The sequence below is a fragment of the Lactuca serriola genome, chromosome 2 (assembly GCF_051521515.1).
Source record: "Lactuca serriola cultivar US96UC23 chromosome 2, Lser_US96UC23_V15, whole genome shotgun sequence".
Taxonomy (NCBI): Eukaryota; Viridiplantae; Streptophyta; class Magnoliopsida; order Asterales; family Asteraceae; genus Lactuca; species Lactuca serriola.
The window spans coordinates 183628674-183645590 of NC_136409.1; the positions used below are offsets into that span (position 1 = coordinate 183628674).

Below are 16917 nucleotides of genomic sequence, written 5' to 3' on the forward strand. Positions count from 1 at the left end.
GATGATTAAATGAGAAACCTTGTGTATTAAGAAGTTAAGAGTTTTCACACTCAGATATATCACCAGTACATAATACATAAGAAAGAGTCTCTATTTATAGAGTTTAGAAAAGAACAACTCTATGAGCAGTCATGCAAGACATGCTGGACAATAGAGTGAATTACATAGTAAAAGAAATGACTAAGACTGCGGATATGAAGGACTTGAGTACTCCAGATGCTGATGGAGAATGGTTGCGGTCTCAGTTGTAGAGATTGACTACGGTGCTGAATTGGCTGCAGGTACTGAACTGTTGCGGTAGATAAGTTCAAAAGGGTCACTTTTATGTTTCAACAGTTGACCTTCCTTCTGTCGGGTCAGTCAAGAAATTAACAGGTGCCTCTTTCTTAGCGGAAACCCTGGCACGCTTAAATATGTCAAACAAAACATCCCTAACCATATCGTGCCTGTATTTGAACCCCGGGAGTTCTTTACACTGAACTGCATGCTCTCCAAAAGTGTCCAAACATGCCTTGCGAAACACATGACATATCTCGTCAGTTGGGAAAATGGGAATCATGAGTCGATATTTGAGAATAGTACGATAATCCACGGGAGACATGTGTTGGCCAAGCCCATCTATACGGATAGCCAGAAGAAAATCTTGAGCATGTGGTGCACGTAAGCACTGGAAAACCGCTTTCTGCCGAGCCGTCATGTCGAAATGCACTTCCATATCTTGGACAATTTTACAAAAAAAGGCACTCACCAGTGTATTCTAGGATTTAGGGGGGGGGTGTCTTTAGTAGTAAAATTGTTAAGGTCAAAATCTGGAAGCTTGTTGCGAAGGGATGCCAAGGCACAATCATAATCAGAATCAATACCATGTATACCGCTATCCGTAAGATGTGGTCTTGCAATACCCAAGATTGGTCCCTTGAGGCAAAAAAAGCATAGGATGTAGCCTCTACTGCCAAGTATAAACCCAAACCCCTAAACCTAATGGGTAACGAAGCAATTCGCCAATGTATGTCACCAAAGAAAGGTCCCCCACAAACCACAATGTCCTCAATCGCCCCGCGTAATCCATTGTCAAAGAATATTTTCGCCTCCTCCATGTGAACGGGTTGGCACGTCCTCAGCCCAAAGAAAAGCTTAGCAATACCCATACAAGACTGAAGAAGAAGGAACTCACTCTGGGGGTCAGACAATAGTGGAAGAAGGCACATCAAATTTACAGCATTTTCGGCTCTCTTTATGGCTAGGCTGCGAATGAAACTAGCATATCTACTAACAGCTCCCCCAAGAAATTTCACCCCCAAAGGCGGCCTCCCGATGTCCGCCAGAAATAGCCCCTCCCGTAACTTCCTACCATCACACGAGGGCCAAAAGAGCTCGGTTTTCTTGATATTCAGCTGAAGGCCCAATTTTGGGCCAGTCACCGTAATGATGTCCAATGCTTTGGCCACCTCCTCCGAATCTCCGATACATGTGCCATCATCCAAGTACCATGCATGGAGAAGAAGCTTGCAATTGTCTCTAATCTTATGCAAGAGCGGGTGCAACACAATGTCAAAGAGAAGTGGTCCAAAGGGGTCTCCTTGTTGAACCCCAGTAGAAGACCTGATACGTGTGTTGCCTAGATATAACCTTGCTTCTTGACCATATAGGAATTCTACACACAAGGAAATAGAGGGACACCTCAATCTGACCTCATGAAGTAATGCGGATCTGTCAACGAGGTTAAAGGCATTAGAGATGTCCACAGTAAGCATGGAGAGAGATTTGTCACCGTGGCGCTCACTCAACAACCTATTGGCACTATGTAAAATGGCCTCAGCGCCACCCGACACCCCGACTCCAAACTGAAAATCATTGAGATATTTGGCCATTTCTTTACTAACCCATTTCATGGCCAACTTGGAAACCAAACTTTTCCATATAGTACCTACTGCAATAGGTCGTATTCCCTTGTCATGTTTTAAGAGCGGCATGAGAGGATCAGAGGCAACAAATTATGCCAAGCCCGAAAGGAATCTTCCCCTAGCCATAGATTAGCCACAGAAGTAATAGCACGTAGGAGGTCTTTGGCTATAGTTGAACCTTCTCCACAAAGGGCATCTAAAATGTGTTGAGTTCTCAACCCGTCCCTCCCACACGATGTACCTTTAGGGAAGGATTTAATTCCCCTAAGGACATTGTCAACATCCACTACCAGGGGAGGTTCTGAAAATATGGTGTTGGGCATGGAAGGCGGTGGCTTGTATGGATGCTTATCCTCCAATGCCTTCGTGGTATCACCCCTAAATGGAGCAACCCCGAAGAACATAAAACTTTCACTACTATTGTAAAATGTCCATCGGCAACCTTACGAAGACATTGTCTGGCATTGGTGCTGCCCGGTGTTCTTTTCTCTTGAATGTACTCTTCTTTTTTATCTTGTTGCTATAGTATTGCATTGTCAACTAAGTTTTTAACTAGCTTGGCGATACCGTCTTCAGTCCCCCAAGTAGCTAAAGCCCTCAAGATATTACGATGTTGCAAAGACTTCCTGTTTCCAGACCTAATTTCTTGCTTATTCTTGGGCCTGAACACCTGAAGAGTACACCTAGGAAGAATTAACAGAGCAACCCACGCTTCAACGGATCCGGGATGAGCAACCACTTTGGAAAGGGTTGCTTTCAAAGCCTGAGAAAAATCCATACGGTAGTTATGAGGGATGATTTTGACAGTGGTGATAGGCAGCTTAAAAACACGATCAAGTAGTTGAGCATCCATCACCAACCCATCATTGAGGTCGGCTTTCGGTTCATTGGGTAGCGACTTTGGAATTCCAACAATATGCATGCTCATGTCATCATCCCCGTCAATAAACTTAATCAAGCCACCCAGGTGGTGACATGAACGACTCAGGACATGAAGCTTCATGCAATCCCCACATATCCATTGACCAAACTCCTTCAAAGTTGCTGCCACATACATAAACAATCCAATATCAAAAGTAATAGCCCCCTGTAACACAGCTCTGTGTTCATCTGTATGGAGGTGTAAGCTCTTGAGATGAGATATCATACGGGAAATACCTTTACTTCAAACAATACCATTTGGGCAACAGTGAAACCCCCGAAAAGGACTTGGCCAAGTCCCGCTCTTCATCTTTTTAAATCATGAACCTTGAACCTTCGACTTCAAAAATAGAAAACCGAGACGGTGATAGCAGAGGGTGGTGAGAGTGGTGTCTGTTTTTCTTGTGTGTTTGTGTGTTTTCATGAAGTGTATTCACGAAGAACACAATTGAAAGCTTTTGGCAATGAACTTTGAACATCTAACATTCCAAAATCAAAATTTTCACATGCATGTTGGTTTAATGGCCATGCATGAGTTTGAAATGTTCAAAATTTGTGTTTAAAAGAAAACTCATGGTGCATGTGGTGATTTTTCACCCAAAACTTGTAGAAAGGTGCATTATCTTGATTTTGACTTAGGTTTAGGTCATGGGACTTCACCATTTGCAACATGCATGTTGTTTTTAGGTGAAATCCTACCACCATCATCATCAAAACCGTGAGTAGGTACAGGTTTCCATGATTTTACAATATAATGGAGTAGAAGAAGGAGAAAATGCAAATAATCTTAATGAAATGAAAGAAAAATGAAGAGAGAATGGAAGATTTCGTGATTACCTTAGATGAACACCTTCATATGATAAATATTTTATGTAAAATGGTTGTTCTTTGATATTAAAATTCGTGAGTTAGAGGGAGAGAGTAGAGAAAATGGAGTGGTGGTGATGAAGAGTGTGAGAGAGAATGAAAGGAGATTAAGTGTGGGAGAAGAGAAGAATTAATTGAAATTTAGGAGAATCTGTTGTCTTGGGGGAGGGGAGCCGAAAATTGAAAAGGAGAGAGGAGATTCTCTCTTCTTTTCATTCATTTAAATTGTTTCTTTTAAATTTTATAAACTTTTTCTAAATTTTTATAAAGTTTGCATTTTAAATAGAATTTGGTTCATTACTCTTGGATTTTTGACTTGTGGAATAAGGTTAAATATCAATGACCTAAATTTTATTTTCCATTGATTATATTTTCCTGAATTTAATTATTTTAAATTGATATTATAAGGTTCATAAAAATTTTTATGGAGTTTTAGGTGTTAAAGTTTATAAATTTGGGTTTTAGGGATTTTTAGGTTTTGGGATTTAGTAAATCTTTGAATATCGAAATAAATTGAATCTTTGAGACTTCAAATTATTTTTGAGTTTCCTAACTCTTATTCAAGTTAGAAATAAGGTTTTTAATTTATTTTTATCGACTTATTGGCATTTCTATGTAGTGGTTTCGAGATTTAAGTGAAATTGAGGAATCAAGTATACTAGTCCTAGTTTCAACTTGGACTTAAGTTCCTATGAGACTCTGACCTAATTTCTACTTCTAGGTCAAGTGCATGATGTGTCTACATGAATGTAAAAAGATGCTCGATTTAAAGAATGAATCGGATATGGATATTCACTGCAGTTAAGTAGTTGTCGAATTCACATATCAATGTCAAAATCTAAGTACTCTATACACCGATTCTACTTGTTTCCAAGTTTCTAGTAGGTTATAACTATTGGGTTATGAGGAAAACATCAATCCTATGGTGCACATGCAAACCCCAAAGCTTTGGATGTAGGTTTTTCTAATTGTACATGAAATAATCATCCAAAGCTTGTAAACCCTAATACTAGCATACAAAAATCGAAAACTACATCTAATAAACAAGTTAGAATGTTACCTTTGATTGTAGCTTGATAATCTTGAACCTTTGAGAACCTAGCACCTCAAATGTGATACCTCTAATGGATCACAAACACTAAAAGCAATTGGAGAATCTTAGAGAGAGAGAGGGAGGAGGCTCAAAAGTCAGTTGGTTATCCTTCTTAGGATTCAGTGGCCAATTTTCGCTATCCCAAGGGTTCCTTATATAGCTGAGCAGTTAGGGTTTTAGTCAAAACCCTAATCCAGTTGCTTAGTCCTTAAGCAGCCCAAAGGATCCTTCCAGAAGGCCCCTTGGACGATTTCTATGTGGATTCCTACATAGAATTTGTCTATTTCTTCCTTATGGATCCTAAGCCCAACTTTGTAACTATCTTATAATTAGAGTATCAGTCCCCTTGATTTAATTAATCTCTTTTAACCACAAAATTAATTCTAAATTAATTATTGACCAATATTAATTAAACGATATGATTTCTCTTTTAATATATTATTCAAATAATATATTAATAAATCACTTTTATCCTCTTTCTCCATTATTCTTCCAGTCAAGTTGCTTTAATGAAGGCAACCCAAAAGGACCATGCTATAACCGGGTCAAGTACATACCAAATATAGTTATGCGCTTAGATACCTAATCCAACAGTCTCCCACTTAGATAAGTTTAATAACTATAAATGCGAGTATGACTTCAAAATCCAATTAGCAATCGTAGCTCTCAAAAGTCATTGTCGAACTCTGACACGTCTTTTAGATAAGGGATCGTATAGTCCTCCGTTCTCAAGATGTCGTGTGGAAAAATACATGGAACATAGTCATACTTATTGTCCAGCAGTTTGTTTCTCGGTCTCTGATTTGTTTGACATAGAACTTAATTGAACACATCAATTCAGTCTTGAACGGGCCCGACACATAAGTCAAAACAAAATCATCGAGGGGACCAAGATATCGCTTTTAACCTCGTAGGATAAAAGGAACAGATAAACTTCGACTTATATTCTTGTACTATTTACTCATTAAATTGTACACAACAATGCGTTTTATAACATCAACTTACTGATGCGTTTTCGCATTATAAATGCACAACCAACTCGTAAACAAAAACTCATATATCTAGGTTTAAAGACTATATGATATTATTGTATCACAATCACTCATTATTAAGTTCCATGAAATGATTCATGTGAGCGCGGGTTTAATCTAATACTCAAATCATATTTCATAAGCATTCATGAACATTAACCTTTGCTATGTCTAAACGCTTAGACAATCAACAAGCCAATTCATGATAGTCTTCTTTCATACTTACTTCCAACATATGATCGACTGTGGATAGTTTAAATAATCTTATTATTTAGGAAGTCAAAACATTCAAAGTGAAACAATAGTAAACAATTGACACAAGATAGTAACATTACTTATAAATAAAACACCTTTATTTAATCATCAAAATGTCAATTACAATTTATCTATTACAAGTTTCTAAAAGTTATCTAATCACTAAAACTAATATCTCCCTTCAGGCCAATGCTCCTAGCGTGTTGCAAGTGTGTAACCCTACTCAGTCCCTTCGTAAGGGGATCTGTTGGTTTTTCCTCTAACGATACCCTCTTAACTATGAGGAGACCTTCTTCTACCCGATGTCTAATGAAATGATATTGTCTATCGATATGCCTCGATCTACCATGATCCATCGGTTCCTTGGTTAGGGCAACTACACCTTCGTTATTGCAGAAAATCTCCATAGGCTTCTTTATGGCCGGTACAACTCCAAGGTCTCCAATGAAGTTCTTTAGCCATATTGCCTCCTTTGACGCTTCGCTCACCGCTATGTACTCTGATTCGCACGTTGAATCAGCTACGGTCTCCTGCTTGGAACTTTTCCAAGTCACTGCTCCTTTGTTGAGGGTAAAGAACCAGCCCGACTGAGAGCGGAAATTATCTCGGTCGGTCTGAAAACTGGCGTCACTATACCCTCGCACTCTCAAGTCATCACTTCCACCGAGGATAAGGAACCATTCCTTAGTCCTTCGTAGGTACTTGAGAATATTCTTTACTGCGGTCCAATGTGCTCTACCAGGGTTCCCTTGATATCTGCTGACCATGCTCAAAGAGAAGGCCACATCAGGGTGAGTACATGTCATAGCATACATGATTGAGCCAATTGCAGAAGCATAAGGTACTCTTCTCATCTCTGCTCTCTCGGCTTCGGTACTCAGGCTTTGAGTCTTACTCAACTTGGTATTGGTTTGGATTGGTAACTCCCCTTTCTTGGAATTTTCCATGCTAAAAAGTTTTAACACTTTATCCAAGTAAGTAATTTGACTATGTCCTATTAGTCTTTTACTCATATTTCTCAATATCCTTATCCCAAGAATATAAGCAGCTTATCCAAGGTCCTTCATAGCGAAGCACTTCCCAAACCAGGACTTAACCTCCTGCAGGGTTGGGACGTCATTTCCTATGAGAAGTATGTCATCCACATATAATACGAGAAAGCTAACTATACTCCTACTGGCTTTGACATATATGTAAGACTCATACTCGCTTCTCGAAAAACCAAAATCTTTGACTTTCTCATCAAAACAATGATTCCATCTGCAAGACGCTTGTTTCAATCCGTAAATGGATCTCTCAAGCTTACACACTCTATTAGGGTGCTCTGCATTGACAAAACTCTTTGGAAGACTCATGTAAACATCTTCATCCGACACCCCATTTAGGAAAGCGGTTTTGACATACATCTGCCATATTTCATAATCATGAAACACAGATATCGCTAGCATAGCCTTATAGATTTAATCTTAGTTACTAGTGAGAAGGTCTCATCATAGTCAACTACAGGAGTTTGAGTAAAGCCCTTCACAACCAATCGTGCCTTATATGTGTGTACTTTCCCATCCATGTCGGTCTTCTTCTTGAAGATCTACTTGCACCCGAACATCTTATGACCTGGTACATTGTCAACCAAGTTCCAAACTTGATTGTCATACATGGACTAAATCTCGTTGTCAATAGCCTCTTTCCATTTTGCAGACTCTGGGCCTGCCATGGCTTCCTTGTAGTTGTTAGGTTCATCCAAATTTATTAGTGTACTATCACTAATAAACGTATCACCCTCAACAGTTATATGGAAACCATATAATACGGGTGGAACACTAACTCTACTGGAACATCTAATAGGCAAGGACTCGTCAATTAGTTCAACAAGAGTTTCTACCTCGGGTTGAGCGCCAGTGTTAGAGGTTCCTTCATTGCTTAATTCTTGAAGCTCTTCAAGATCAATTTGCCTCCCACTATCCTCTTGGCGTATGAGTTCTCGCTCTCAGAAAACCCCTCTCCTCGCAACGAAGACAACATTGTCACTCGGTCTATAGAAGGGATATCCAAAGGACTTTTGCGGATAGCCGATGAAAATACACTGCTCACTACGCGGTTCGAGCTTGTCGTGAGTCTCTCGTCTTACGAAATCCTCACAACCTCAAACCTTGATATGTGTTAACGAGGGAACCTTCCCTGTCCACATCTCATGAGGAGTTTTGGCAACCTTCTTAGTCGGGACAAGATTAAGGATATGGGTGGCAGTCTCTAAGGCATATCCCCAAAATGAGATAAGTAACGAAGATCGACTCATCATGGAACGAATCATGTCCAACAAGGTTCAATTGTGCCTCTCAGCCACACCATTCAACTGATGTGTCCTAGGTGGCGTCAATTGTGAAACAATTCTGCATTCCTTGAGGTAGTCGTGGAATTCAATACTAAGGTACTTACCTCCTCGATCGGATCGGAGCATCTTAATTTTCCTGCCTATCTGATTCTCCACTTCTTGCTTAAACTCTTTGAACTTTTCAAAGGTTTCTGACTTGTGCTTGTTTAAGTAGATATATCCACATTTGCTATAATCATCGATGAAAGTCACATAGAAGGAGTTTGCATCCCTTGCGGTGGATCTAAAGGGCCTATATACATCGGTTTGTATGAGATCCAATAAACCCTCACCCCTTTTCACCAGTACCAATAAAGGGTGACTTGGTCATCTTTCCAAGTAAACAAGACTCGCACGTGTCATCGTCCATAAGTTCGAATGACTCCAACACTCCATCCTTTTGGAGTTGGGTTATGCGCTTCTTGTTTACATGTCCAAGACGACAATGCCACAAGCATGCTTTTTCCAAACCATTGGAATAATCGATATGCAACACATCATTTCCTAAGTTGTCTACAACCATCACAGTTTCTGTTAGGGCTTATTGTGTTGCGTCTTGGGCTTTTCGTTATATATCCGGATTGGGCTTGTCCATCTATGATTCTATTGTAGGGTTAGAGTATATATATGCATGCATGTGTGCATTATAGAAATTAATTAATTATGTTTTGAGTATTGTAACCCTAAAACACCTCTACAGTCAAAGTTCTTAGTCGAGCTCTACTGAGGTGTTGAAGCATTAATCATTCAACATATTCAAACCATATTCATGTCTATATTCACATACTTATTTGTTTTCATGCATAGAATCAATCGATCCTGAAAGAACTATGTTCTAATGTAACGCCCATAGATCCGGGCTAGTCAATTTAGAGGCAATAGGGGTCGAAAACGACTTTTCGACAAATGATTATTTAGAATAAATAATCTTAACCAAGTTGTAGAATATTTCACAAGGTTTCCGTACATATAAAGAACGCTGAAATCCGAGTTATAACGAAGAAGTTATGACCCGTCGAAGTTTCGCGACAGAACTGACACGATACCGGGAAGCGTAAATAGTGAATTTATGATAGAGCAGGATTTAGCCTTAGCGATCTAAAAGAAAGTCGTAAAATATGTTAAACTAAGAACATCGATAAAAAGAATGCCTAAACCTGACTTCGTATAAATAGAGAATTGCATGTGTATGGCTGGAGGTCCATATGAATAGAGGAATGCACGTGGGAGTGTACGGTTAAGAAAGAGGCTAGAAGTGTGTGTGAGAGAGAATCTATTGTAAGGAGAATCAATCATATCATCAATACATTAGATTCATCGTAATTCTTCTTCTCCTTCTCTTCTATATTGATCTGACATCATCCAATTGATTGGGATTCCGCACCATCAATTGGATTTGATTGATACACAAGCAATTTTGGGGACTTACAATTGGTATTAGAGCTTGGTTGTATCAATCAATTTTTTTCAGATCTGGAGCTTATTTGATCTTATTTTGAAAAGTGAATAGCGTTTTTGGATAGATCTCGCAAAAATAAGGGGGGTTACTTCTTTGCATTTTTCATAAAACCGAGTTTTTGATCGAGTTTTGGAGCAAAAAAGGGTGAAAAACGTCGTTTTTTCGAGAATATGTTGAAGGAGTGCGGCCACTTGAAGGTGTGCGGCTCAATAGCCTCGGTGTGCGGCTAAGTGTGTGTGGCTCAGCAGTGTGCGGATCAGAGTGTGCGCCTCAGTGTGCGGTTAGGGTTTCGGTGTGCGGCTCAGGAGTATACGGCTCGGTGTGTGCGGCTCATCAGCCTCGGGGTGCGGATCAGTGTGTGCGACTCGGACGTGTGCGGTCTCGTGTACGGTCCAGCTCCTTCGCTTCGGTCTTGCATCTGGTTCACGGCTCAGCAGCATCGGTCTCGGCTTCGCGGCTTCGTCCTCGCTTTGCAGCTCTAGCCCTCGCTTCGCAGCCGTCCTCGCTTAGCAGCCTTCGCATAAAAAAGGAAACGGGTTTGAAGTTGCCGGGGATCGAACCCAGGACCTTTAGTTGAGCAACCCACCGCCTTACCAACTCGTCTAGGAGGCTTTTGTTTCCTAAATCCGAAATTTAGAATATAACTCATCGTTTTCGCATATAATTTCACAAATTGACATTTTCAACCCCAAAAGTTCAAAATTTTATTTTTAAAATCCTTTTTCAACCCAAAAAATTTAGTTTTTAAATTTTAAGTTTTATTTTTCATTTTTTACTTAAAATTTTGACTTTGACTTTTAAAAGTTGACCTTTGACTTTAAATTTTGACTTTCTCATTTGACTTTTAGTTTTTCGAATTTGGCTTTTCGGTTTGACTTTTAAGTTTGACTTTCCAAGTCTGACTTTTGAGTTTGACTTTTTTTTAATTTGACTTTTAAGGTTGACTTTCTCTTTTAAGTCAAAGGGCAATTAAAAAAAAATAAAAATTAAAAAATATATATATAAAAAAATTTTAAAAATAAAAAATGAGTTCCACATCAATTCTGGTAAATGAAGTTTCATGTACTCCATCTTGTAAAGCTACGATTAAATTTCTTCGTGAACAAATTGATTTGCTAAAAAGGGAAAATGAGGACCTTAAATATGAAGGCTATACTCTAAGGAAAGTTCAGAAACCTTTAAAAGCACAATTAGAGGCCAAGACTAAGGACTTTAGGAAATTACAAGAAGATTACAGCAACAAGTGTGAAAATTATGATCACATTAAACGCAAACTTGCTGTTGTAACTGAAGAACTTGATGCTTTGAAAATAAAATGTGGAAAAACATACGTTAGTTTCAAAAATTATACTACATCAAGTAAGACAGTCGAGTCCTTAGTAGAAAATCAATTGAGTTTTAAAGATAATCAAACCAAGGGTCTAGGGTATCACAGTGTGCCACCTCCTTTTAATCACAATTATAACCCACCCTTTGAGACCAATGAGGAAGAAATGCCTGCTCAGTATGGCCAAACCCCTGCTCCAGATTCACTTAAGACTGAACAATCAGGGCCAACTGAGGGTGCTGAGCTGAACGATACTAATGCTTCTACTTCATATGCAGGTAAAGTAGCAGAGGATGAGAACAAGGAGAACACCATTGAACAAACCAACATCTCCTTTTACTCTGAATCTATTGCTTCGAACTCAGTTGCTTCTGATCAACCTGCTGTTGAGAAGTACAGGCCACCAAGTCAAGTGAAACAGCCGACCTATTGTAGCTGTGCGTGTGGAAAAAGCAAGAGACAAGGCAAAGACACGCCACCAGGGACAAGAAGAAACAACTTCACAGTGAAGAAAAAGACATGTTTTCACTGTGGAACATCTGGTCATATTGCCCGAAATTGTCCAAATCGCGCATATGTTCCTTACTATGCACAAGGCTGGCAAAATGCACAAAGTGGGAGATTCTACAAAAGAAACCATTTGAGGCCACATTCAGACAATAGCGACTGGAATGCCTAGAAGGCCAAGAATCAAACCCACAAGGTCAAGAAGGGAATGTCGGCAAAGAAGCCAAATCCAAGAGATGCTACCGTGAAGCCAAAATCAAAATCATCTCAACGGCCGACATCAAGTTCAAAAGCAAATACTGAGCCACCCATCGGATCGAAAAAGAAATGGGTTAAACCCAACTACAAATGGGTTCCAAAAGCTCAATCTCCCAAATGAACTAACGATTCTAATATTTCTATGTCTTATGTTTGTGATAAACTGGACATGTCATGGGAGAGAGTACCGTGCAAGGATGACAAAGGTCGACCCAGTTTCAAAATGGAATGGGTTCCAAAGACCAACTGATCCCGCTCTGTGTCGGAGCAGCTATAGAGGCATATCATTAGACTTCGGTTTGTTGGTAGTGGCTATTCCTGGCACTTGATAGGGGACATCTCTCAACTATACAACACTTAGAACATTATTTGAGAGTATGTGTCCTTGGCGGGAAAGGAAGAAAAGAAGAGATCACTCACGGGGTTTGTGCTTAATGACATGAAGAATTTTCGGATCTGTTCTGAATTTATGCGTGCTGTTCTCAGACCTTCTGGATGCAAATTCAATCAGTGACTTACGGTTTGCGTTTTCTTCTCTATACTCCTGAGTTTTTCTTAACCTGATTCGCTTTAAAGACTAATTTTTGGTTTAGGATAGTTTGAATTTGCGCATTTACTTTTGTTTCTCTCTTATGCACAAATTTAGGGGGAGAAATAAAAACAAAACAAAAATTAGAAAAAATTTAAAAATCCAAAAACATTAGAAAATCAGATAATCAAAAAAAATTGTTGGTTATGAAATGTGCTGCTTGAGGGAGATGTTCTGGGAAGTGATATGATAAAGTGATAAGAGGCAACCTGAGTTTGCGTAACGTACCCGAAGTTGAAGGGTCTATGCTCTGGTTTGATGCGTCGGTAGGCACAAAATTTTTTTAAATGGACTTGACTAGGGAGATTTGAACTTAGGAAATTTATAGACTTGACAAATCTTGACCTAGTTAGATCTGTTCAGCCTGACAATATGACACTCGGATAGGTTGAGCAGGCAGATATATATGGGAATCTACTCGTCGCAATAATTGAACCCGTACTTGGAACCGTGGCTTAACTTTTCCTCGATGTGCGGGTTCTGTCCTTATTTCCGGTTGGATGGGGCGACTGGTAAATTCCGATAAATTAGGTCTGTATAATATCATTTTCTTTCTTTCCGTCTGTTAGTCATATGTTGTATCCTTTGCGTGACTTCCAATCCGACCTGGTACACAACATATGAACTCTATTTCTCTGCAGGTTATATATGTGAAAGACTTCTTATCTGTTAGCCATATGATGTCTCCTCTGCGCGACTTCTAATCCGACCTGGTACACAACATATGCAACCTTCTACTTCTCAACCCCTCTGAAGTAATAAGTAATAAGTAATAGAATTCTGAATCTATCTTCTCTCTGAATGGTTGTTTGCTCACCCGGTGTAAGGAGTACTCTGGAAGTTCTTGATGGCTGGGTCATATCAAGAAGCGGGAAACACGTTCTAGTACACTTAAAATTGAACACATACAGATTGTCTATAGATCTCGCTGCTCAATTTAGGTGGATAACAATATCCCTGGTCGTCGTCGGATGAATGGTCCTTAAGATATAGTATCTAAGAAATTAGGATCAGATATAATTTTTAGGAACTTAAGTTCACCTGTCTTGTAACAAATAGTATGTCCTAAATTTGTCACAATTTTTCGTGTTTAAGTGGACAACAATACCGACGATCGACCAGAAAAAGATGTGAATATGAAAGGTACCGATAAGTGGATAAAGGCTGTCTAAAAACTTTGATCCCAAATCTCTCTTAAAGTTAGATATCATTTTTATTTTTGTTAAATTTGTCATAGTTTCTTCTAATTTAAATATTAGGGGAGAACTAAAAATTAAAAAAAATCAGAAAAATTCAAAAATCAAAGAAAAATCAGAAAAATTTAAAAATCCAAAAATAGTGTTATTTCTGTTTTATTTCTTGTTCAGAAAAATCAAAAATCCAAAAATATTTTTTGTTTCTGTTTTCATTTGTGTGCTAAGTTTTCTTTTAGTTTTGTATTGTCTTGAAAAGTGATTTCAGGTATAGATAAGACTCATGGAGCTTGTGTTGAAGATTTCTGAGCCAAAGCCTCATCCGTGAGCATCGAAGAATTCACATTCGAAGGAGCAAGAAATGAAGATTATTCTTTCGACATTCAATCTGTCAACCCCAGAAGCATGGTGAAGCTGTACTTGAAGATTATGTCACAGATTGCATTGAAGCCTCCTCAATCAATTTGCTGCTATCTTTGTACCTGCTGAAGTGATCCAGAAGATTTGTTCTCTCTGTAGATTCTCAAGCTGAAGCGCTATCTTTCAAGAATCTGTACATCAAGGCTCCTCACCCAATGTGCATTCAGAGTCAAATCATGAAGAAAGGCCTAACCGCTTGAGATGAAGTCATTCATGAAGATTCATCAAGTTCATCTTGAAGTTGTGAAGAAATCAAAGATTAATGCGGAAGCCAAGCTCCCAATGAAGATTAACAAGAAAAAGCCAGCTACTTTTTAGGGGGAGCTTGTTGGGTCAATTAGAAAAGAAAGTTATAAACCAAGGGGGAGATTGTTGGGTCAAAAATATGGTTTATACTTTGCTTTTCTAGGAAAATATATTTTTATATAATGTTGTATGTGTTTGCGGTTTGTCTGTACGGCCGTACACAGGGTGTGCGGCTGTACACATGCGTATGGCTGGAGGTCCATATAAATAGAGGAGTGCATGTGGGAGTGTACGGTTAGAAAGGTAAGAAGGCTAGAGAGGAGAGAGAAACATAGAGAAAAAAGTGTGTGTGTGAGAGAGAGAATCTATTGTAAGGAGCATCAATCATATCATCATTACATTAGATTCAAGTTATTCTTCTTCTCCTTCTCTTCTATTTGATCTGACATCATCCAATTGATTGGGATTCCGCACCATCAATTGGATCTGATTGATACTCAAGCAATTTGGGGACTTACATCGAAGTTTCGAACTAGCAGTGTACAGCCCGAAATTCGAATATTAGATCGAGCGGTTTTCAGCCGACACGACCTGAACGAGAATCGAAGATCTCGTTAAGAGTAGCGTAACGAGAAAAAGATGGGCGAAAACGCATGTCAGATGAAGAAGTTATGAGGATTTAATGGACCAATCCTGTCCTGGCCCGCTAATAATATAAAATCGAGTCAAAATTAGCCGACGAAGTCTAAACGAAAGTGTAGAGTACATTCCCGCCTTCACGTGGATATAAAGAACGTCGAAAACGGAGCTCGTACGCGAAAGTTACGAATTTTTAAAGTTTATGATCGAATTTGCGAAGGCTGATAAGGAATTGATGACGTGGCGCGTTGTGGGCCGTCCATCGCTGATCAGATCTCACTTCGGATGAAGGACACATCGCCCTCGCTTACGCTCCGCGTCCGAAGCCAGTACGCCCCGCGTACCATCGCCCTTATCTCTTCCGGAGTGCAAGCCAGCTGGTCCGAGGTGGCGCTCTTATCCGAACCATTACGCCCAGCGTACCGAGGCCTCGCAGGCTATAAAAGGGGGCCGAGATTTCTTCATTCTTCACACCATTTTTCACTTCTCTCTCTACAAACTTTCTCTCTCTAAGTGCTATAAACCCCCCTAAGCCCTAGTTAAGCCCCTTAGCCCCCGAGGGAAACCCCGAGGCTCCCGGAGTCCCGAGAAAAAGAGCCTTTCGGTTTCGAAACGCTGCTCCAATTAAGTTCCGGTTTTCGATAAAATTCGCTGAAAATGTGCTACGCTTACGCAATTTTTAATATAGCTTTCAAATAATTATAGGAATGTTATTAGGTCCTTAAAATAATTATTTGGGCTATTATTATGAGTTATATTAAGTGTTATTAACGCTTAATAATAGTCAGACTAATTAATTTGTCGCGGTTATCGTTAGACTAAACCCTAGTGGTATTGGTACTAGGTTTTATCGAAGGAATATCGTTTTGAGAGTATCAAAGCGTTGTCCGAGTGCTGAGTCACCACCTTTCAAGTGAGTGCATAGTTACTTTCAGCTTACATATAGATATGAAGTATTTTATACAAATTACGTGTTGTGTGTGTATATTATCTGTATACTTGCTATCTATGTTGGATGAAAGTTTTATACATGTTTTCAATGATTTAAATTGTATATGTATTTTATATCTACAAAATGTGTTGGGTAAAACATGGGTAGATGTAATAGTTGTTGTGTGGCAAAATAAAATAATGAGAGGCCTCGTTATAGCTGTTCTTGATGAACTAGTCATCTAGCGGAGTATAGATGACGACCACGGACTATTCTAGACAGTCCAGTGGAACACTAGCAGGATCGCAACCTGTAGGTGTTTATTCGAACTGTGTGTTTATTTGAACTGTTTGTTTATTCGAACTGTGTGTTTATTCGAACTGGGTGAACTGTGTGCTCACCAGGTGTACTCCATCCCCCATATGGTTGCCTTTAGGACTTTCATTGCCAAGGAATCCCCTTAGCAGTAGTGTCCATCCCAATGATAGTCCTTTGACTAGGTCCCTTGTGTTAGATGTTTTAGGGACGTAATGTGAGGATAACGGGAATGGGTAATAGGGTTGATTGTTTTATGTTTGAAAATAATAATTATATTATTGTGGGTTGAAAACCCTATGTGCTCACCAGGTTTCCCAACCTGACCACTCAGTTTATTTATATCACAGGTGTTGATATGAAGTGACATTACACTGAGAGATTTAAAAAGATGTAGATCACTAGTGTGAATAATTGTATGTTCTGTTTATGCTTATGTTCCTGTATTAACGATGACATCCCAAACGTTTTAAAATGAAATAAATACGTTTCTTCGAAAATGTTTTAATAACGTATTTACCATGTTTTTCTGGGAACAAATTCCGCAACATTTTTATGAAATGAAGTACTCTGGTTTTTATAAAGCATAAA

The 16917-nt window shown here is 39.2% G+C and overlaps 1 protein-coding gene across 1 annotated transcript; it reads right to left on the minus strand.

Annotated features, from left to right (window-relative positions):
- Positions 1-322: 322 nt before the first annotated feature.
- LOC145089847 (uncharacterized) lies at positions 323-1871 on the minus strand. The gene is made up of 2 exons (XM_079028237.1): positions 965-1871; positions 323-717 (listed from the first exon to the last, which is right to left on the minus strand). The coding sequence occupies exons 1-2, from the start codon at positions 1869-1871 to the stop codon at positions 323-325; spliced, it is 1302 nt and encodes a 433-aa protein (XP_078884363.1).
- Positions 1872-16917: the final 15046 nt, after the last annotated feature.

What these genes read in the sequence shown, in the direction of transcription:
- LOC145089847 (XM_079028237.1), bottom strand. Translation starts at nt 1,871, where the DNA reads ATGGCCAAATATCTCAATGATTTTCAGTTTGGAGTCGGGGTGTCGGGT. An exon ending in CATTAGGTTTAGGGGTTTGG is followed by an intron (nt 718 to 964) that starts GTTTATACTTGG and finishes AAATTGTCCAAG; the next exon opens with ATATGGAAGTGCATTTCGAC.